General features: G+C 36.6%; 1 protein-coding gene across 1 annotated transcript in view; it reads left to right on the top strand.

The window, feature by feature from the left end:
- Positions 1-24,401, top strand: part of ADAMTS20 (ADAM metallopeptidase with thrombospondin type 1 motif 20) — a 103,740-nt gene that overhangs the window by 28,987 nt on the left and 50,352 nt on the right. The window contains exons 5-14 of the mRNA XM_072876036.1: positions 4,813-4,896; positions 5,616-5,740; positions 6,663-6,703; positions 7,024-7,129; positions 8,245-8,391; positions 9,009-9,150; positions 10,516-10,620; positions 21,730-21,875; positions 23,270-23,451; positions 23,544-23,680. Coding sequence (XP_072732137.1) covers positions 4,813-4,896; positions 5,616-5,740; positions 6,663-6,703; positions 7,024-7,129; positions 8,245-8,391; positions 9,009-9,150; positions 10,516-10,620; positions 21,730-21,875; positions 23,270-23,451; positions 23,544-23,680 — 1,215 coding nt within the window. The remainder of the gene's footprint in view (positions 1-4,812; positions 4,897-5,615; positions 5,741-6,662; positions 6,704-7,023; positions 7,130-8,244; positions 8,392-9,008; positions 9,151-10,515; positions 10,621-21,729; positions 21,876-23,269; positions 23,452-23,543; positions 23,681-24,401) is intronic.

Here is a 24,401-nt window from a genome sequence, read left to right as displayed (position 1 = left end):
TCCCTTTATTTTTTTCATTAAAAATAAGAATCTTGCATTCCAGATCTTTGATACTTCCCTGCATTAATCTGTCATTTCAAATCTCGGTTGGTGATTCTAGCCTGTACAGTTCCCTAGGTAAATGTTCAAGTTTGGTTTGTGGTTTTCAATTCTCAGGGTTTTTTTTCTTCACTTGTGTTCAGCCAACCTGCAGAATATACCTTACTGCACTGGTAAGGGCATCTCATTATCAGCACAGAGTCTTGCTCTTTGATCTTTTGAAAGCAGTGGTAATAACTAAATGTTTGGAGGTCATGAAAGTGCCCGTGAGACAAAGGATCCATACTTTGACTCAAATGTAGGGTTAATGAGAGCAGTGTTACTTTCACATTTAGCAGGAGCTTACCTGTCTCCACTATGAGAGAAAGTATGCTTCAGATTCTGGCAAGAACTGCTAGCCTTGGGCATCTAAGTGACATGATTTCAGACCTCAGCTGTTCTCCAGACAGGGATAGCCAGTAGATAATTCAGATGGTGAATATAGTGTTGAAGGTCCAATAGATTCTCTTCAGGTGTGTAATGAGATATTCTTCTCTCTTCTTATACTTACTCAGTCTAATGCATCTCCTCTGAGGTATGAGTAACTTGTGTTGGGTTTTGAAGAAATACTTTTGTTAAAATATTTTAAATTGACATTGTGTCAACAGGCAGGAAGGAAGACACCTGACTCTGGGTTTTGTGTTCGTTTCTTTGCCTCCTCTGTTTCCAGATTTTGTTAGCCAATAACCTCAACAGACAGCACTTGCACAACAATAACAGATTTTTTTCAAGGGACTATTAGTGTACAGGAGGGAACATCCATCAGCTACCGTAATAACCATAAAGAAGAACAAGAAATGCTAAGTTTTAATCCCAAGAAGGCTCCAGCTTGGACTCCTTGCCCAGATCGTTCTAATCACCCAGGATCAGAAATGAGTCTCCCTCTCACATACTATGGGTACAGGAGGCCTTTAACAAACTGAGGAGTAATGTTGCACTGAAGGTTGACAGTCGCAGTTTAGGCACTTGTGATATTATTTGGTGTTAGCTGAACCTAGTTAACTCCCCCATACAGTTCTCAATCCTTTTGCCTATTCTACCTGATATATACCTTTGTAGAACTGGACAGATCCTGTACTGATTTTTGTCTACTGTGTCAAGCGTCGCTACCTCATATGACGTGCATGCTCTTTACTTGACAACCAGTGAAATGCAGCTGTTCCCTGAATTTCAGAGCTTTCTGTTCCAAAACAAGACATTAACTAGACTGATTTACAAGTTAATCGAAGGATGTTTCTGACTAATCTAGTGGCCTTGTATGATGGAGTGACTGCATCAGCGGACAAGGGAAGAGCTATGGATGTCATCTACCTGGACTTCTGTAAGGCTTTTGATACGGTCCCCCGCAACATTCTGGCTGCTAAATTGGGGAGATATGGGTTTGGTGGGTGGACTGTTAGATGGATAAGGAATTGACTGGATGGCCATATCGAAAGAGTTATAGTCAATGGCTCAATGTCCAAGTGGAAACCAGTAACGCGTGGTGTCCCTCAAAGGTCCATATCGGGACCAATACTATTTAATATCTTCATCAATTACATAGAGAGTGGCAGTGAGTGCACCCTCAGCAGGTTTGCAGATGACACCAAGCTGAGTGATTCAGCTGATTTGCTTGAGGGAAGAGATGCCACTCAGAAAGACCTTGACAGGCATGAGGAGTGGGCCCATGTGAGCCTCACGAAGATCAACAGGGCCAAGTCCAAGGTCTTGCAGCTGGGTCCGGCCAATCCCCAGTATTGATACAGACTAGGAGGTGAATGGATTGAGAACAGCCGTGCAGAGAAGGACTTGGGGATACTGGTGGATGAAAAATTGCACGTCAGCCAGCAATGTGCACTTGCAGCCCAGAAAGCCAATGGTATCCTGGGCTGCATAAAAAGAAGCATAGCTAGCAGGTTGAAGGAGGTGATTCTCCACTTCTACTCTGCTCTCATGAGGCCCCACCTGGAGTACGGCATCCAGCTCTGGGGCCCCCAGTACAAGAGAGACATGGACCTGTTGGAGCAGGTCTAGAGGACGGCCATGAAAATGATCAGAGGATGGAATACATCTCCTATGAGGAAAGGCTGAGAGGGTTGGGGTTGATAAGTTGGGGTTGAGGGTTGGGGTTGGGGCCTGGCGAAGATAAGTCTCTGAGGAGACCTTATTGCGGCCTTTCAGTATATAAAGAGGACTCATAAGATCGAGAGAGACTTTTTACTAAGGCCTGTAGCTGATGGGACAAGGGGTAAGAGTTTTAAATTGGAAGAGGGTAGGTTTGGATTGGAAATAAGGAAGAAATGTTTTATGATGAGGGTGGTGATACACTGGAACAGGTTGTCCAGAGAAATTGTGGATATCCATCCTTGGAAGAGTTGAAGGTCAGGTTGGGCGGGGCTTTGAGCAACCTGATCTAGTGAAAGATGTCCCTGCATGTGTCCAGAGGGGTTGGACTTAAATGATCTTTAAGGGTCCCTTCCAACCCAAAGCATTCTAGGATTCTGTTTACTGTACTTCTATAGCAATGTTTCAACATTATAATCTAGACATGAAACAGTCTGGCTTTGTTACCTGTTCCATAAAAGATCTTTCTGTCATTACTATATGTGTGTAATCTTCTCGTATAGGTTTATGCTGTAACAAATTCTCTGTTGTAAGTGCTCTTAGATCAGCTTAAGTGGTAGGAGAGTCAGTCGTCGGGACAAGCGTCTTCACATTGTAAGCCAAAGATCCTCACAGATCTCATTTCAGATTTCTCTCTAGTATCATTTTGGAATGCCATATGAACCCGTCTTCTGTTTCTTCTTTGCTAAAGAGAAAACTTGGAATAGTTGGGCTGAAATTAATCTTCCCAAGCCTCATACATCTGAAAATTAGACATCTTATCTCCCACCATAGTAAAGGGATGAAGAAATTAAATATCTTACTGTCTTGTATGAAAATACATATATCTAAATATGTATCTTCAGATAGGCATGTCTACACAACAGTTCATCCTTACTCCTTCATTGACTGTTGAAGGAATTTAGACAGCTAGCTTAGTGTTAGTTACATGAGTTGAGATGAATGTGATAATTGTGTTATGTTATTCTAAGAGGACAATTCATTCAGGAACATACCTTGACTGTTTGTGATATTTCATGAGGAGGATAAATATCCAGAAATATCCTCTCTATGTTTATCAAAGTGGATCTCAAACTATAAGAACACATTATGAGTTTGCTGGTTTGTGGTAGTTTAAAAGTAGTTTTGATAGTAGTAAAATGGTAGTTTATTCCATTCAAATTTAGAGAATCCCTTCTGCCTATATAGTGCTTGAGCCTTTACAGGCACCTGTTCTTTGATAAAGGTATTCTGCACGTGTCTATGCCTAATTGAACTCTTCAGTGAGTGCTTGAGAGATGCTCCTTATTCCCACCTTGGAATAATTGGACACTTGCTGGTTAGTAACCAAGAATGGAGTCCATATGGAAGGAAGCAGACAATAGCTGTGTTGCGCTGAAATGTGGTCTCCACATGGATTCCAAAACTCAGGCTCCTTCCCTACCCTTTTCAAATTCTCTATTTCCAGCTTGTGTATCAACAAAAGAATGAAGGACGATGCTGCGTGTTGTGTTCTCTCCAGTTTAGAGAAGGGGAGGGTATGAGTAGGGAGCCAGTGCTCTGTCAGTTCCAACTTTTAGCAAAATTAGTCAGTCTCAGGTACATAGGATTTATACACAGCAAGGCTGTGGTTTCACAAGCAATTTGAGCCGATTCAAGTGTAGGCTACTTTGAAAAGTGTGTTCTTCTGCACCTTTCCCTCTGTCAGCACCTGTGTTGGAGGGGCTGCACCAGGAATGAGGTCATGTTGATCAATATAACATGATAAAAAACAAACAAACAAAAAATTGTTTTGCAGCTGGATCAGTTCCTTGATCCTGTTACTTTTGTAGCCTTCCAGCCTTAGCAGCCTTAGCACAAGCCAGAAGGGAGCAAAGCCAGTGCTTCTGTGTTTGGTGGCAACTCTTGTTTAGGTAAGGCTGTCATTCAACAACTGCTTTAAGCCAAATTGTAGAATCCATATGGATAGGATGTCTGAAGCTATTATTGAGAATAAATAATCTTTTTTACTGCTTTTATGAAGAATAACTTTCAAAGTGGTTCACTTTGGTGTATGGAATTGACTCATGATTTTTACTATCTGGCTGCAAGATTATATATAAAAATGCCTGCTGGGTATGTAGATATGAATTTTATGAATGAGGAAAGAAACCTTTGTATGTGTCACATATATTTTCAATACAGGTTTACAACTCAGTCCATCTTCCATTAAAAGCAAGGGCAAAAACTTATTGGTTCACAGTTGCTTTCTAAAGCCCTCTAATATTTTAAGTATTGATTCTACACATTGTCTGCATAAACCAGTTTATGTATATGACAGTCACAGTGACATTACTTTTGTTCTTTTTTGATATTTTATCAATAAACTACAGGTTTTACAGTGTATAATAAGTATACTTTTTACACTAGCATTTCAACATGGTGTCTAAGTGTTTGGAAATGAATATAAAATTATAGCTATTTGGATATTAAACATTGGGCAACTATTTTGGGTTTATCACCATATCCTTCAGTAGAAAGGTACAGATGGATGCTTGAGACATCTGTTGTGTAGCAACTTGTTTTTCTTTGATAACTTGTTTGCATGACAAAAAGAGATATGATTTATCATATGAGTTTAATATTCTAATCTTATAACTTTTTTCTCTTTAGGTTGCAGCAATCTATAAAGATTCAAGTATTGGAAATCTTATAAATATAGTTATTGTAAAATTAATTGTAATTCACAATGAACAGGTAGGAAAAATAAATATTAAAAATATTTATTTGATTTTTCTTTGATAAAAAATTACATTGATTTGCATTGTAATTCCAAAGTTTAAAATTTTTTAATTTTAAGTACAAAATATTTTCTTTAACTATAAAATTTTGTTTTAAAATAGGAGACTAAATGTCAAATGTGAGGTTAACTGCAGAGCCTTTATTTAATGCCTGTATTTCCCCATCTCTTATTAGCACCTCCTGTTGACCTAAATGGACATAAATCAGACACTATGTGAAAGCTTAGGGCATAACTACCTAAAGTGTGGTTATACACATAGAAACATGACAGGGAAATGACAGCTTTTATAGAGGGTTTTGATGGAGGATTTTCAGCCCTAGCAACTGTAATATTTTAAGATCGTAAGAAGTATACACTTTTCAAATACATGTTTTTGTATTTATTAATCATAAATGTCTTGTCAGTCTTTTTTTTTTTTTAATATTTAACACATGGTGCATGCTCACATACATTGATTAAAATAATGGGTTCTCATGACTGATGACTTGTAGCTAAATTAAGATCTGATCCTACAAACAAATCTGTGTGAGTGAACTTATGTGGACTTCTGCTGACTTCCTTTCCATGCACAGTCATTGTTTTGCAGATTAGGGGCACAAATGAACAAAGTAATAAGTGCAAGTGCATGAATATTAAAACCCTTATTTGTTTTTTTTGGCCATTTCTTGCTTAGGAAGGACCAGCTATCACTTTTAATGCAGCTACCACTCTTCGTAATTTTTGCTTATGGCAGCAAGCTCAAAACACTTTGGATGATGCTCACCCTTCTCATCATGATACTGCTGTTCTTATCACTAGGTACAGTATCTGAAATAGCCATAATTACTCAGCTAGGTGAGACAAATGGTTCCGTTTCTTTTTTACAACATCTTTTTAACCATTTCACTGATATTGTTCATAGTCTTTATTCACCTCAATTATCTGTCTTGCACTTCCCAAACCACTGATTATCAATACATGAGCAATTACGCTGAGAGTGCTATGTTGGTAGCTAACCATCTGATGAACCTTTTGTTAAAGATGGTGGAAATTGCTTAGACCTGAAATTGTTACAGGGAAATGAAGTCTTTAACCATTGTACATATATGTGATAGGGATGGGGTGTTGTACATAATGGAATCATCTGAAGGATGCAGTTACGGTCAGCTCCTGATAGTCCAGGCATAATTGTAACTACCAAAAGCTTACAAATGGAAAACATTTAAATATTAGTATATATTCTTCCTGTACACTGATCACCTCAGTGAAGGTTTTGATGTTCATTCACTGAAATATATTCTCTCTTTTGCTGTTCTTTTTCATTATTTTTTCCCCCAGTGTTCAAGTTGGACACACTCCAGCACTTCAAACCCTTTGATATTTGTCCTGAATTTTACATTGTTATTTTGGCAGATGGTCCAGTACATAAGGCAGTTTCAAGTATACTGCAATCTGCAAGTTTTTCAGCAGCATTTCATGCTTGATCTACCTTCTGTACTGTACAGAAATAACATAGTATTTGAATTTTTATTCTTTGCAAGCTAGCTAGAAAGCAGTACTGTGAGCTTAGTCTGGTGAATTTAAATTACTTCTTTCACTAGAATGCAAATTGTTTGAATGGACTGTAAGATTAAAAATTGAGAATCAGATTTACAATTGCTGTAAATATAGCAACAGTGAAATACTTTAAAAATGTTCTTTTATTTGCTGTAATAATTTTAAATAAATCTTTTCCTTCAAGGGAAGATATCTGCAGAGCTAGAGAGAAGTGTGATACTCTTGGTGAGTTATTCTATTTTAATCGGTATGATTTTATAACAGAAAATATATAAGAGAATTTCACTGTAGGGAGAAAAATCAGTTGGGAATAAATCAGAAAATAGATGCAAAATTTAAGTCACACAGACAAAAAAATCAGCTTCTTAATGCTGTTCTGCCCTGGTGTGTACTTTGGTGCCAGGTGGTTGTTCGTTTTATATAAATTTGCTGCATAGTTGAGGCATGACTTTCAATTCGGATGCCATAGTGTTCGTTTATAGAGTCACTCCTTCTACATGAAAATTCATTCTATTAAGCTTTTATATAAGGATTCAATTTTTCAGGTTTAGCAGAGCTAGGTACAATGTGTGACCCACTACGCAGCTGTTCTATAAGCGAAGAAAATGGATTGAGTGCTGCTTTTACTATAGCGCATGAGCTTGGACATGTGTAAGTACCTATTTCCAGCAGGTAAATTTTTTAAATTTCCTTTTGAATATGACCAATTTCCAGTGATGGGCTCTACATTTCTAAGAGGGTGCAGTCTGCTCTGTCCTTTTAAAAGAGTCATTATTTTTGCCCCTTGCAGTGAGCTAGCTCTGCCCACCACCTAGAGGTAGAGAAATTGCGAATTTTATAACCTGGCTGGTATCCTGAATTATGGGAAATACTGGCCATACAGCTGTATTCTGTCCTTTTGTCTTATGAACTGGTTGGGACACTGGGACAGATGTCTTAGATGTGCAACGTAGTCCTGTTAACTCCAACTGCATTCTAGCCCTGATAGGAATTTATCTTTAAGAAAAGACAATTGTTAATATAACGCAGAAATATTCTTCCTTGTGTTTGATCCTTTCAGAATACAGTAGAATAACACAAAGAGAAATACTTTACACAGAAAAATAAGAGGAGATGACAGCATTTTATTTTATGAAGCATACCTCATCAGTGATGGCAGAAAGGTGCTATACTCTAGCTCCATGAGGCATGCCACAGTGTAGGTAACAACGACGTTACAGAGCTCAGTAGCTAGCTTGTTGATTTTCATGTGCCTGGAAGTTCATTTACATACATGCCATTTGTCATGGTACTTAAACTGAGATATAAAATAAGACGATGTGTTAGTTGCGTAAATACAATGTTGATGTGCTCTGTAGTTTGTTTTTGTTACTGAATAGTAAGAGTTATGATGTGAATATCGGGGTAATATGTTATGGACAGTCTAGTGAAGGCCTGTGTATTCCGCTGAGGAGATGGGTTGTTTAAATAAAGTGACATACTCCCAAAACACTGGAATTTTTCTGGTGAGCTAAAGAACTATGTAGTTGTAAAATTCTTATTGTGCCCAGCATTATATAATTAGGAGCATTTTAGAAAAGGAGAGAATTTTGTAAGGCATTTTTAAGATATCTATTGCCATAATGTCAGATAGTCATATAAGTGAGTCCCATTAAATTTTAAGGCATTTTCAAACTCAAAACTCAAGCATTTTGCTGCTACAACAAAAAGAGTTTCAATTAATTATTGCTGAATTTGTTTTGGAGTTTGTCTGTTTTGCTTCTTAGATTTAATGTGCCTCATGATGACAGCTTTAAATGTAAAGAAGCTGGAATTAAACATCAATACCATGTCATGGCTCCAACTTTAAATTACCATACAAGTCCCTGGACCTGGTCAAAATGCAGTCAAAAATATATCACTGAATTTCTTGAGTAAGTATCAGTATAATGCTATGGGTTTTGGTTTTTTTTCAATTTCATGTCTTTCTGAGAAGTATTTTAAAAGTATTGCTTAAATACCAATTTTGTGTTGTTGTTAGGTTTAACCACTGATTCATAGGGCCTCAGTCCTCCAGAAAAATAATCTTTGGATGATTCATGACTTTGTTAAAGTTGAACTCAATGCATAAAGCTAAGAAGATTTTTTTAATTTTCTTTTTACTATAGTGGCATTGGTTATTGATAAACTGTTTAGTATGATTTTAGTAGGTCAGAACAGACAAACTTTATTTTAGGAAGTTTTTATTTAAAAAATAGGTGGTAGGTATTATTTAGGCAGTATCATTTTTTTTTTCGTGTAAGAATGTGAAAATGAGAAATGACAGCTGTAAAGCAAAAAAACCCGTAAGCTTTGTTTGGTGGATATAATGCAAAATCCAATAAAGGAAAATCAAGTGACCTGGTTTATTTTATTAATTTTAATTAAAGTCAGGTAGGCATGCAAACCCGTTACTCCACTGATATATGCAGGTGTAAATGTTGTATGAGTAAGTTCCTAATGAATTAATTAGGAGTGATCTATTCACATTTTGTTCCTGTTTTTACAACAGTACTGGTTATGGTGAATGTCTCCTAGACAAACCGAGTGGAAAAATATACGATCTTTCCTCTCAGCTGCCTGGGTCAATGTATGATGTCAACAAGCAGTGTGAACTTATGTTTGGTCTTGGGTCACAAGTGTGCCCGTATCTGGTGAGTGAACAACACACAGAGTCATGCTCAATCTGTACTAAAACATTACTGAAAGGTAGATTTAGGAATGAAATCTCAGGACTTCTGGTTTTGGAAGAATTTTATCCTGAAATATGTCAAAGTTCAGGTTCTATTTTGTTGAAAGGGGAAGAGTTCGGTGGAGCGCATTGCAGCTCCATATGCTAGAAATATATAGAATTAAAAAGTAGGATTAGTTCATTTTGATTTGCACACCTGTGAATGTGAGTATAATTCCTTTAAAAGATCTAAAGCTGCATAAATTAAGGCTTCCTGCAACTACTGAAAGGGAATTATTTCAACACTTTTTACAAATGTTTTCGCATTATAGCCCCTATCTTACATTAACAGGTCTTTCTTATCTGCTTCTTTCAGTGCTTTATACAAACTTATAACTTTAAAATGAATATATTAATTCAAGTATTTGTTCCAAATGTTTGGTCCAAAGCGTAGATTCCTCTACTTTGTCAAAGCATCAGAAAATATTTTCAAGACTGTTAGAGCGTACATTTTCTATACTTAACCAAAAATTTCTGTAAAGCAAAACTGGGATCTAGAAAGAAAACTTGAGTAGATTAATGAACTTAAGTTGTATTTTGAAAACTTAATGTGGCCAGTGCAATATAAAATAAATAGAAATATAACATTATGACTTCATTACTGTTGAGACGTCACACAGTTAGATTTTGGACCAACTTGTCAAATATCTCTGCTAGTATTGCATGTCTTGTTGGAGCAGTTTAAAGGAGAGAATTTAAGATCAGGTTCAGACTGGATTAAGAGGAGCTGTTGGGGAGGTAAAGTGTTGTTTAAGAGGAGTCAGGCTTTATGGGAGTATTATAGAAAAGTAAAGGGGGATTCAAAGACCTGAAGATGGTGTTACTGAAGACTGCTTTGTAAATTTTGTAATCCATAGAGGTTATTTGTCCATTAAGAGTCTTTTAACAATTTGAAAAGGAGGCTTTCTTCTTAATTTTCTAGTCAGTGTATTTTTAAAAATAATTCCAGTTAGCGTCTTTATCTGGGGATTATACTCAAACTGTGCTGCATAGTATCAGCTGTAATCTCTTACATGCTTTTTTATTAAATTATCTACCGAATTAGAAAATGAAGTTATCTATTACTTCTAATGAGATCAGTTGCAAATAGTCCACATTCCTGCCTGGCCTTATGCAAAATCCATTTTAAAATTTTTTTTTCTTTTTTGGTCAGGTTTTATCTGTGAAAAATCATAGTACTAATAGCAAACACTAAACTCACATAGTATGAGAAAACAATATAAATATACCAACTAATGTCTAAAATGGTGTTACAGGTACAACAAAGGTAATCTTGTTTTCTTTTTAGAAACAGTGCAAACGCTTATGGTGCACGAGCACAGAAGGTGTTCACAAGGGTTGTCGTACTCAGCACATGCCTTTGGCTGATGGAACAGTTTGTGGTGTGGGAATGGTAAGACCGCACATATTTCTTGGTACTTGCATATGGCAAAATCGTAGATATAGATAAGAAAGATCAGTGCTTGCTGTGTGGCAATACTGCACCTGTAGCATACTGATTGTGTAAACAGTATCTATCTGATTTTACCTGCAGTTTCTCTTAGTCTGTAATGTTGTGACATAAATAACATAAGTTGTGTGTTGAGAATAATGATAAAAGTTTACAGATGCAACACTGGTTAAAAATAGGTGGAAGATGTCAGGGGAAAGTTACCATCTTCCCTTCTGTTTGAAAACTTCAGATAATTCATAACAAGTTGGGTTTTTTCCTCATCAGTAGTGCTCCAAAGGTGAATTTCCTGGAAACAAGACATCCCAAAAGTGTGTTTCCCCCAGTTTGTCTTGCTGAGGCTGTATCACTGAACCAAAACAAATTAAGTACGAGTGACTTGGATACAGGAGTACACTTCTTTGGAAAGAAGGAGTATTTGGATTAGTATCCCGGTTCCAGTAGATATTTGTGCATTGTATCTGTTTCAGACAAAGTATGAACAGTATGAACCTGCGTCAAGGGAAATTCAGATTGACATTAGGAAAAGGTTCTTCACTGAGAGGCTGGTTGGTCACTGGAACAGGCTCCTCAGGGAAGTGGTCACGGCACCAACCCTGTCAGAGTTCAAGGAGCATCTGGACGATGCTCTTAGTCATATGGTTTAGTTTTAGGTAGTCCTGTGAGGGGCAAGGAGTTGGACTCAATGATCCTTATGGGTCCCTTCCAACTTCCGGCTTGTGATAGTCTATGATTCTATGAAAGCATCTGTCAGTACCTCTTCATCTACTCCAGTAAGTGCCTTAGCCAAACATAAGTCACACTGATATTCTGTCTTGCCTATTTTAACATAATTCAGGATACTTGGGTCTGTTCAGTGCTAAAAACTAGGAGCTCTCTTCTCACTTATACCCTGATGTGTAGGACTCTACCTGGCTGTATGAATTGAATGCTTTCACACATAAAAAAGAAGAAATGGAAGCTGGACTTCATACACCCTGCTCATTGGTTTATTTGGTAAAGAGTGTTTGGGTGATGAGAGGTCAGCTCACTACTTCCGCATCTGGCAGGTTGTTTTTGAGTGCAGATCTTGATCTGTATCCTCTGATGATATAACCATTCTTAGGCTGTCCATAAGGGTGATGAATATCTAATTAGTAGATATAGTCAAGGCACTTACAGAACCTTGATAGAAACAGAAGTAGTGGTGGAGGCTAGTTGAATCCAGAGTTATCAGTGAAGATTTGAGGGGTTTAGTTTTGGTTTTGTATGTAGTTTGGGAAGTGAACAGGAATTAGGTGCTTGAGTTCTTTGCTGATCTAGTCTTTGGGTTCTCCATGTCTCAGTTCACCACCAGCAAATAGAATTATTTTCTTACCTGTCAGGGGATTGTGAGCATAAATATTTCAGAGATTTTTGACATGTTCAGATATGACAGTGATTACCTTAAGTATGGTTGGTTTATTATGTTGAGCTGCTTTTAATAGTAGTGTGTTTTGTCAGCTTCAGGGGCTGTGGGAGCAATGTTAATTTTTTATCTTTTGGTAGATTTGTAGATTCAAAGATGATTAAAAAAATATCTGGTTTAATTTCTATGTATAATAGGCTGCTACATTTCACTCAGTTATTACTAAATTTCCCCCAATAACTTTTAATCTTTACAGATTTTTTTTTTCTTTTTCTGTATTCGGTAAGACAGTAGTAGTGAGGAATTTGAAAATACTGTCTTAATGGATAACAATTTAGTGGGTAAACTGTCTCAGAAGATTTCTTTCTCTCTTACAAGATTAGGAAAAGTTATTTGAAGGTTGCAGTGGAAGCTTTGCTTGATTAAATCCTATGCATGCAGCTGGTGTTATAATGTTTAGCCCATTTTTCAGTCAGTCACTGATCAGAAAGGAAGTTCATCTTTATATAAACTTCATGTGTAATCTTTAGTTCAATTGACTTGACTGTAATTTGCCAACATCAGAGGACTTTTACATAAGAATACAAAAATCTATTTTATGCAATTACTGCAGTTAAACCAGTTTTCTCTAGGAAGTGAAGAGCTAATTACAGTCATTACATCTGAAAGATGTAAGAAAGAACAGCAATTAATCTGACAAATTGTCATTGTTCCTGTCTAAGGGGCAGCTCCTTTCAAGCTCAGTCAGCAAGTTTCTGTTGATGTTAATGGGAATAAGACATGGCAACTAGTTATTGTAATTAATATTTGCCCGCAAGCTAAATGAATTTATATTTGGCATTTGCACCATTATTGCTGTGATGAATACAGAAAAGATCTGTTTAAGGCATTTGTATCTTTAGTATCAGCTTTTTAAGCTTAGATTTGACGTGTGAGTTTATTTTCACAGTAATCTTTAGTTTTTCTTCAGGTCGTGTGTCTGATTAGTGGATCTTGCTCTATGGACTGCTCTAACAGTCCTTGTATCTTTCTTTCCCCCAAATACAAGAAGATAGAAATCTAATAATATCAGAGACTCTCAAGTGAATGAGCAAACAGCTTTTCCTGAGTGCCTGCACTTCCTAATGGAATATCTTCTTGCCATATGCAATCTATGAGCATGCACACATTTTGAAAGAGAATTGTGTTTTGTATGTCTCATGGTACACGCATCTGTAAAGCTCAGTGACTACTTAATATATATAATATTAGTAGTAGGCACGGGTAGCGTTTTCTTAAAACATTAAAGGGAAAATGCAGCCTAACATTTCAGTGTCTAATAGAGAATAAAGAAAATATTTTCTTGGGAATTTGAACATTTCCTGTATTAATTCTATAGATTTACTATTATTCATTATCTAGAATTAATATTACTAAAATAGAAAACTTTCACTTTTACTTCAGTTTGCTGTCTAGTCAAATTTCTTTGAGCTGATCAAACTGTACTTTGTTCATTCTACAGTTACCTGCAAAAATGAATTATATTTGCTTGTTGGACTTCTGCTGAAGTATCTGAAGATTTCTCTTCACCTCCTCTTGTAATACATTGAGTGCTTAAGTCTGACAGTAGCCTATAGGTAGTGATTCTGCTGTGTCTGAGAACAGTTTCTCACTCCATTGATGTTCACGTTGTGTCTCATCACTTCAGTTGCTTTTTGTTTGCTTATTTGGCTTCACAAAGATCCATAGGAAATCTAAGCTTCTGCCAGCTCTTCTAACATCACACAGACCTTCCTTGAAGCAGAGGATGCAGCCTTTAAATTCTTTGGCCTAGTTGGTACTTCAGAGACAAAATGATAGTAAATATACGTAGACATGCCATTGTTGTGGTTTAACCCCAGCCGGCAACTAAGCACCACACAGCCGCTCGCTCACTCCTCTCCGGTGGGATGGGCGGGAGAATCGGAAGAGTAAAAGTGAGAAAACTCATGGGTTGAGGTAAAGACAGTTTAAAAGGGAAAGCAAAAGCTGTGCAGGCAAGCAAAGCAAAACAAGGATTTCATTCACTACTTCCTATGGGCAGGCAGGTGTTCAGCCATCTCCAGGAAAGCAGGGCTCCATCACGCATAACGGTTACTTGGGAAGACAAATGCCATCACTCCGAACGTCTCCCCCTTCCTTCTTCTTCCCCAGTTTTATATGCTGAGCATGATGTCATATGGTGTGGGATATCCCTTTGGTCAGTTAGGGTCAGCTGTCCCAGCTGTGTCCCCTCCCAGCTTCTTGTGCACCTGGCAGAGCATGGGAAGCTGAAAAGTCCTGGATTTAGTATAAGCACTGCTTAGCAACAACTAAAACATCAGTGCATTATCAACACTGTTTTCAGCACGAATCCAAAACATAGCCCCATACTAGCTACTATGAAGGAAATTAACTCTATCCCTGCCAAAACCAGCACAGCCATATGTAAACATTTACTAGTTTTGCAGTGGTGAATTTCTACACATCATAGGACTATATTAGTTATTGCTTGAAAGTATTTCTGGTGGTTTTTTGTGAGAGATATTATTAAATACAAAGGTATACATTCCTGGATTGTCTTCCTAAATACAATTATATGATATAACCAGAATATAAAGTTTTTATTAAAATGCTATTTTTATTCTCTAATGAGGCACAATGGCATGAAAAATAGTACATGGTTAGTGCTTTTTTCATATCTTGTCTCTGTAATCAAAGTTACCATGGGGTTATCTTCAGAATTAAGAACTATGCTGTATGATTAGGTGGAGGTAGCCTGCTCAGTGGATGCCACAATGAATTTCATATATACAGTTATAATTTTTGTTGCTATGGTATAAACTATATGTACAAATTAAAAACATAATAAATCACAATAAGGAAAGTATTTATATGCTGCACTGAGGACCAAGATACCAGAGGAGGCCCCTATGTATTACAAGATGTATGAGAGAGTTATTTTCCATTAGGACAGAAACTGGAATGCTTTAATTGGCCTGGTTTCCTTCTCTTAACCATCATAATTCTTGTTGCCGTCACGTTCCAGGTAGGAGCTAATCTGATGGATGTTTAGGGAATGTGAACAACTTAAGAGTAGATCTTTTTGCTCTGCTTTCTCTTAGGTTTTCTTGTTGCATTCTAGTCAGAAATTTCTTTGTGCTTTGAAATTTCTGCAGACCAGCAGGCTGTCAGTATTATCTGTTTGAATTATGTTTTCAATTGCTTTCTTTTCTTTTACTATCTGTTTCTTTTATTTTTTGGGAGACTACTCTATTCAAGGGTTTCTGTAGTGAGGAATTTACTTGCATTTGTACTCTGGGATAGTACAAAAGATTTCTCCTCACCTTGAGCATAGGAAGTTTTAGGGGTTTTTTTACCTACTTTTTGAAATTCCAAAAAAGAAGTGAGTTTGGAGAGTGATTCAGGTTTTGGCATGTTGAATATCTTTGTTCAGATTTAAAAAAACCCAAAACACAAAATAATGTTAGTAGGTAGAATCCCTAGATTCACTGGATTTGTTCATAATTCTAAATCTACAGGATATCCGTTTTCACAGTGTGGTTGATGTCATTCACAGAAAATACTTAATCCCATTTTATGGAGGACTTAATTAAAAGGAGTAGCAAGCTAGTAGTTTTATCGACAAGAAATATTTACACTATTATGTGTAACCAAATTGGTTACAAGCCAACTGGTACACAAACTCTCCTTAAACGTATCCATCTCCAACTTACACCTGGCTCAGAATCATGACTTCTGTATAATGAAGTGATGCAGTTTTTCACAGTGTAGTTTACATGATATTTCAGTAATGGTAACTCATCTGTTGGAGCTGGTGATGCACATCTGAGCCAAAAAACCCACCTCCAAAGAAGATTCAAGATAATGGTGAAACCATCTGTCTTCTAGGATTGGCATTCTCAGAAGTTGTCTTTTTTTGTTATGAAAGTAACAGCAAAAATACCCAATAAAGTGTCTTTTTTTAAATTACTGTTTTTTGAGACACTCAGAAGGGTTGCACTCTGATCCTTCCTGGATTCCTGGGCAGTATACAAATATGCCCATATTCCATTGATTCTTTGGACACTAGAAGGGAGAGGTGGGAGGTAGCTATGTGGTTCTGATCCAAACTTTTCCATGTCCCGCAGCTGTTCCAGTGTTCTACATAATGGCAGCTTGCTACTTAAACACCACTAAAAAAACAAATTTCAGAGAAGTCTGGAAAAAGCTGTTTAACAGCAAGAAGGAATCCACATGATACAAATAATCGTTTGATTGGAAAGCATGTGTCTTGTGTGTGTGTGAGAGAAATGTTTATTACTTCTATTCACTGTAGACGTATATTGAGCTAGTGTCTCTTAAAAATACCTAGGATAGCTGTCAAGTGAATTAAGATTTCATCCTAGTCCTTTTATAGCCACATAAGAAGAGGGATACAAGGACAATTGAGAATGTGGATACAGACCAACAAAGGATTGCTTTGATCAGTAAAAGAAGTAGCAGTCTGATTCTGAGGTATGTTTGCTGCTCTTCAGTTGTAGGTTATTACCCATGTATTGGTTTCTTTCAAAAATCATTGCATTGCTTGAATACCTCATGAATGTAACATGTGAAGATAGTTAATCTGAAAGAATAATTCATTATATGTATGTATATGTAAAGTAACTATAAAAACTTTGGATGGATTTTAACAGAGTTGGGTGATAGGGGGATGTGTTAACCATCTGGGAAGCAGCAGTAGATCTGATCTTTTGAACTGTAAAAACAGAGTAAAGTGTATTTAAGGGCTCAAACCAAGAATTTTTGCTATAAACTGGGATTTTTGTAAATTACTTTTCTGATGAGATGTGATTTCAGAAAAATTAAAAGTTTTCTGTGGGAATATATCAAGGGAGAAATAAAGTATGTAGATTTTTTGCAAGAAAAAATTGAAAACGTTGGAAAAAATAGTAAAATATTGTGGGGTTTGTAGATAATTAATGTCATCTGAGTAATAAATGTAGGCTTGTCTGAGAATCCATGCTACAGAGATAGAGACCTGAGATGCCATAGTTACAACTTCAGTTAGACATTTCTCCAAGCTCCATTTCTTCTGTCTTGTATACTCATTTTACTAACTTCTCTATTTTCACTATTATATGCTCTAGGCCCCACTTCTCATCTTAGTTCTTTGAGCAATGTGCTTTCTTGACTATGTGTATTATAGGAAGAAGATGGAGAGCAGGCATAGGTCTAATGTGCAGCAAAATGTTTCCTTACATCCACCTGCAGCAGACGAGGCAGAGAGAAGTCTGTAGCAGTACATTCATTCAAGGGAATGAGTGGGAACACCCCATAGACATCAATACAGCCAGAAGCAACAGCTCTGAGATCTGTGGACTTTGCATTCATCTGAGTGGGTGTTCTTATATTCACTCTCTGCTCGTGGGGTTATGTGCTGAATCTATGTAACTTTTAAGATTTATATTCCTTTCCCAGCTCTATGTGATTGGAATCTACATTGAGACAGTTTAGGCTCAGACCTCACCTACAGGCCAGATGCTTTATAGTGAACTGGTCTTGTGCTACAGCACTGCGTTTAGTGTTTATTTGTTTTGTGGCACCAGCTATGCCCATTTTTCTTTCCCGCATTCAATCCACTACAACTTTCTCTTCCTGTGCTATTCACTGGCTCATAGTCATTCTCAGGGCCCTGTCTGGATATCAAGAGTGAAGAAATTGTATTTTATAGGGCAAAAAGAAATCAGAACAATAAAATGGGATATTTGGAAGGCAAAATACAGACCATCGCATCCACTTCTGCAATGCTTTGTCCTTTTCATTTTCTCCTCATACTTGTCTTCAGGGTTCAGTCATCTTCTTTCCTTTTAGAAGCACCAGCAGCTTCCAGCAACATCCATGGCAATGTGTTGGTGTCTGGAAATAGATGAATAGTTTTTCCTGAGCCTCCTTTTCTGCAAGGCTACATGGGGCTCCAATGCATGAAACTATGTCTTCATACACTGGCCATCGGTGTTTCAATCTTTGCCCCAAGATGTTCAAAACCCATGTGTATCTCTGGGAGTAGCCTGGAAAATATAGGCAGTAAGAGTGAACTTGGAGTCCTTTTCCTCCTGTGAGTCATACCAGGCTGTGTAGGAAGTGCTTGATTTCAGAAGTGCTCTAGTCCTGTTCTGCATGCATCTATTGCTCTCCTTGATTCAGTTGAAATTGGGCATAGCCTGGCAATTAACGCTTTAATAATTTATTTCAAATTATTGCTTTCCTGGAAATTTAGCAAGTTCAATAAGCTATGAGATAAGTTGGAAGTACCTGAAATTAGTTTATCAAATCATAGTTTAATCCACAGGCAAGAGTCAAACTGCTTATTATAAGCAGGTGATTAATAAATACAAATCTGGGTACCTGTAGGTTCATTGATCCCAAATTTGAATCATTAACCCTCCCTCTTATCCCTGAAGATATAATAATTAAATGTGGATTTGGGTCAGAATTTCTGCCTTTTTGACAGAAAACCAACTGTTGACCTTGGCTAGAGCAGAGTTGCCACTTGCTGCAATCAGTATCTTTGGAATTACAAGTGATACCCACTTTACATGATGCATACATTATATCTGCCATAGCAAATGTAGGAAAAAAAATTGTTAGTGATTATATTTAAGTTTATGAAAGTTCTGTATATCATAGTATTCTCAGTGAAGCAACGATTCAAGCAAGCACAGAGGAACATCTGGAATGCGTCTGGTGCTGGAGTTTTCTACTGTGACTTCATCATGTTGCTTCTGTAGGAATGCAGCAGAATAATAGCTGAGACAAGTTTGTTGAATAAGCTATTAAAATCCCAGATGTGAACATGTGCTTTGCATTTTTATGGATCAAAATAATGCTGTTGTGGGTATAAAATTTCATTTTACAACTCTGTCTTTTCCTGAAGTCTCCCTTCACATTATTGTAAATGTTTTTGTGGATGGTAGAAGAACCTAAACTCTAGGTCACTGTCCCATATTTGGATGCAGTCTTCATTTTGTGAAGGGAGATTTAGAATCTTCAGCCTATAGTAGTAAAAAATTATTTCCTCAGATGCTGATGACGGTTCTTGGAAGGGCAAGGTCTTAAAGTTTCCTCATATTTACCTTATTGCTGCAGTATGTGAAAGTCTATCTTTTATTGCTAGGTACTAGATGCTAGGTACTAGAAGGTTTGGGTACAAAGGTACCCTAAGGGCATCTTGAAAAAAGTAATAAAAACTAACAGTAAGTGCTGCAGTGAGAAATCATATGCAGATACACAGTGAAATAAAGGTGTCTTTTTGGTGTTAAGTTAAAACATTAGTCTTAGCATCAAGCAAGTGATGATCTGGCCAATTTGCTGAATCATTTAAATGGTTGCATGACAAGATAGATCTAGCTTTTGTTCTGTGTTAGCTTTGGGCTTGAAAATCACCTTGAATAGTCATATTCTTAGAGGAAGGCATTCAGGGCTTGAAAGATATGGCTCATGTGCAAGAGTCAGTGTAATGAAGAATTACACAGGCAGGCAATTTTATCGGCAAGTTGGATTAGGAACTCGGGCAGGACTCAGGATAATCTGATTCTGTGACAAATTCCTATTTTGAGAGCAAAATGATGGTTAGCGTATGAGCATAAGTATCAATATAATAAAAGCATATACTAATTAGGGAAAAAATGCTTCTAGGAATTATTTTATGCAATGATAAAACCACTTCACAACATTTGAGTTTTGTGTCATTCAGGTATATTCAGAAATATTGCACACATCTTTTCTGTGTGTTCAGCAAAATTTGTTAATTGATAGCTCCTACAATAAATTTGTAACATTATAATAACTCTTGAGAAATTCTATGTAACATTTAATTTAGTTTTAAAAAGGGGTGGAATCCTTGAATTATATTATCTTCTGTGTATCAGAGGTTCTTAAATTGTTGTATGTGCCAGAGACTTTAGTTACCAAAACCCTTCTAGACTTTAAGGTAATTCAAAGCTGTTTTGTGTCACAGAAAGCAGTGAGGCAAAGCCTAAGGTTCAGAAATAACAAGCAGTTGAGTTGATATAATCTGTTCTGGTGATTCTAGTGACTGATCCATGTATGTACTGCAGGGAAAGATGGAATAAGCTACTCCCTGTCAATATGACTAGGAGAATACCTCCTGACAACAAACCTAATGATCAGTCTAATCCTGAGTCTGCAAACTGTCATCTAAAATAAAGAATTCTCTCTATTGTGTATGAGCACTGACCCCATGTAGTCCATCCTGCCCAGTGTCTTGTCTCCAGATGTGGGCAGTCTTTGATGCTTCAAGAGGGTGTGTAGAGTCAAGGACAAAATTGAGGACACATTATCCACATAGAAGTCAGCAGGAGACATAGTGCTGACATTATAGGATCTTGTAAATATTCAATTTTAGTATGTAAACTGTTCTACTGTGTCGTGATCAAATGTACCACTTGGGATTTTCTAAAGCATACAAGTGAATTAGAATTCCAACTGCCATAAGTCATCAATAGGATTAGTGCTGGTAATTCCTGCAGGTTCTTTGGAAAAAGTCACACATGCACCAATCATAAGATTCTCATTTAGACTTTTTAGTCATGTACTTTTTGAGTAACCACTGAAGTGGATAAATATTTTCAGAGTCAGGGACTTAGATAGTAAATACTTAGAAGCAAGAGATTGATCACTTGATTCTTCCAAAAAAAAACCAACCTAGTTATTACAACTTTCTATAAATAATAACAGTTTACAGATATGGGGTGGTGAAGTCTCATGAGTGACATGACCACAACAGAATAGTCTTGCAATCTTTGTCTTCTTAATAATGTAAATCCCAGCAGATGAAATGAAAACTGCACCTTTATAAGTTTTTAGTTGAAAATAGGTAGTTCTTCAGCAGGAATAAAATCTGAAGTAACACAGTAGTCATTGCAATGTAGTATCTTGCTCTAAGAATTATTTTTTCTTTAAATATTAATTCAGTTTTAATGCAATAGTAAATTTGTTAAATTAGTAGTGAATATAAAATTATTGTAAACTATAAATAAATAATAATAATAAAATTTTACACCTGTTGTTATAGGTGTGAAAGTCTGAGTTTAAGCTTGAATCTATAGCATCATCGTGCTTTAGTATAAACAAGGTCTTAAATGCTTGAAAATTTGTGTGCTTTTCCCAAACAATCCCACTAACTTTTTAGCTATCGAGGTGCTCAAAACACCCTGAATTTCTTGGTGGTTTGTTATCATACCTTTTCACTTTTTGTACCAGCATTAGTTTCCAAATTAAACTGGAAGAATGTCATACATGCAAGACGACTGTACATCTATTTTTGAAGTTTGTGCGTGAAAACATATCAGGAATTCAAGATCAAGATTTTGAGATTCTTATATAGGCATTTGAATAAAGTGACAAGACCTAAAGATATGTTCAGCATCCAGTAGCTTTCATAGAGAGCGAAGAACTCTAGACAGCATTTTTTAAAATATGACTACTGGGTAAGATATCTTAAAGGAATTTGAACATTTTAGAAAATGTCCAGACCCAGGTTAAGAGCAGTGAGCTCTTAAATTTTGTTCTTTCTGTGCCTGAAATATCCAGTAACCTTTTGCTTGACTTACTTACAAATTTTATTTTGTTTGTCAACTGTGCAGCACTGCCGCCATGGAATTTGTGTGAGCAGAGAAATGGAGACACGTCCTGTAGATGGAGAATGGGGACCATGGGGACCTTATAGCTCATGTTCAAGAACTTGTGGAGGTGGAATCAAGAGCACCACCAGGCTGTGTAATAGACCAGAGTATGTTTTTTATTGTGGTTTACATTAGTGCATAATGAAGATATTACGACATAATGGATTGGTTCAAAACAAAATGAAGGTATTGTGGGTTGCGTGAATTAGTTCAAAGCACCAATAAAAAAAAAGCTTGTATCAGCCATGTTTGAAAAGAGAGATTAGACTACAGACTCTGATATGCAGAGAACTTTTAGATTACTCTTGTCTCCACTATATATTCATATTTATAGATATTTCTAAAGACTTATTTTGGTAGGATCTTTTTTGTAGCATTACTCTAAATGCTGATGGTTTCTTTAAACATTGAGATGCTTTCTTTGGAGTAAAAGCTGCAAAAAGAAATAGGAATAGATGTATTCTCTAGTCATCTTTTTAGTGAAACACTTGATTTGCTTTGATTTAAGGCTTTTTCACAACATTATCACCAGTAACGCCCACAAGGAGCACTGGTTATAGCAGAGTCATTTACAACTTACCTTTATAATGAGAAACTTCCATTGACTGAATAATTCAACACAGATTTCATTCTCTATAGTGAAAGTCAATGAGAACTTTACCCTTAACTTTTCCAGAAGCAGAACCACAGCTGCAGCCTGGGTAGTTTCAGTGTTTTTCTAGGAAGTCATTTTGTCTTGATATTGTCAGTGGGGTAAATGAACCTCAGTCAAACAACCCCAGGTTATTTTATTTTCTCTGAGTAAGAGGCAGTAGACTAGATTCCCATTAGATATGCCTCTGTCAGTCTGTCGTAACTGACAGTATCAATATGCCATTGATTTATTCTTTTTTTTTCCTCCCCAAGAACATGCTAATACTGAAGTATTGTGTAGCAGGGTTTATAACAGGAAATGTATTTTAGACTTTACAGTAAATGGGCTCTTTTCCACAATTTTCCCTTCTTAGTTCTTTTGATCCCCAAACTAAAACTGATATTAGGACTACAGAAAAGAATGTGTCAGCTCCTAACTCTGTCTCCTTTCTTTGTCACTGTGTAAAATAATAATTTCAAATTACTGAGGGAGGTGCTGCTTCTGTAAAAATAGGACTGTAATGCCAGCTAAGTCGATGAAAGCCTTAAAGTTAATAATGCTTTTTCCCAGGCAAAATAATTATGAGTGTAAGAGAAATAAAAATGTAATAGACATTAATAAACATCAGTAGCTTGATTACCACCTTCCTCAGCAGTAGTAATTTACATGGACTTTTTTATTTTCTTCACATGAATATAAATGCATGGACAGTGCAATAGAAGACAAGAGTGTGTGTGGGAAAGTCAGTAAAAGATGGCAGAAAACTGTGTGAGGTTTTCACCTTTAGATCAGTGGCTCGAGCCACTTTTCATGGAAAACAGCAATTTTAGAAACCGAGAGTGTTTTACATTTACCTATTTTTGTTAGACCGAGAAATGGAGGAATGTACTGTGTTGGACGCCGGATGAAATTTCGATCATGTAATACTGATTCATGTCCAAAAGGCAAAAAAGATTTCCGGGAGCAGCAGTGCTCTGAATTTGATGGCAAACACTTTAACATCAATGGTCTTACGTCTGCTGTTCGCTGGCTTCCAAAATACAGTGGTAGTAAGTAATTATAAATTTTTTCAATTAATGAAATGAAAATGTTACTTTAAAGTTTTAAAACAGACAAGAAACCTGTTGGATTTTCTTTCCAGTTTCTATGAAAGATCGCTGTAAACTTTTTTGCCGAGTTTCTGGAACAACTTCCTACTATCAGCTGAAGGACAGAGTTGCTGATGGTACTCCCTGTGGAGCAGAAACCAATGACCTTTGTGTTCAAGGCTTATGCAGGGTATTTAAATCTAAACTTATTAATTATTAAAATCAATTTTAACAGATGGTAAAGTAGTTATTAAATATTCATCCAAATAACCATTACTGAAAGTATGTAAAGCAAGATGTTTTGAGTTTACTTAAGTTAATTTTAAACCGTACCAAATTAAAGATCTGGAAATGGAGGCAATTAAGTGAAGAACATACAGTTGAATCTGAAGACCTGCAGGCTTTCCTCATTAAGCCTGATATGTGAGAGAGTTAATATTGTCCAAATGAGCAGAGAGAAACTGATCCCAAATTGGCATAAAGGGAGGAACGAAGCATGCTGTGTGCTTATTGCTGTCATATTTCTGCCATCAAAGAAGTAAAAAAGTAGAAAATCCAAAGGTAGCTAGATTACGTATTTATTATTTCATTGCAAAATCAGGAGGAACGGACCCTTGAAAGGGATCATTTCAGCATTCTTTGCATGATAGCAATTATGGAAGTGCCACAAGATTTTGTTAGGAGAAGCAAACTCATATGTTAGAAAAACTCAAGAGTTTTTTGTCAAGCTCAGGTTGTCTTGCTGATTGCAGTGAAACTGAGTAAATTCTGGATGAGGAGAAAATGTAGCCTTTTTTATGATGTTGAATCAAGAGGAAAGAGGAAATGCCAGAGAATTGTCCTGTTTATCATAATTTAAAAAAAAAAAAAAGGAAGTTTAAGTAAAGATAGATAAACAATAACTGTGCTTA

The sequence above is a fragment of the Ciconia boyciana genome, chromosome 1 (genome assembly GCF_034638445.1).
Source record: "Ciconia boyciana chromosome 1, ASM3463844v1, whole genome shotgun sequence".
Taxonomy (NCBI): domain Eukaryota; kingdom Metazoa; phylum Chordata; class Aves; order Ciconiiformes; family Ciconiidae; genus Ciconia; species Ciconia boyciana.
This window is presented reverse-complemented; position numbering and strand designations above follow the sequence as displayed.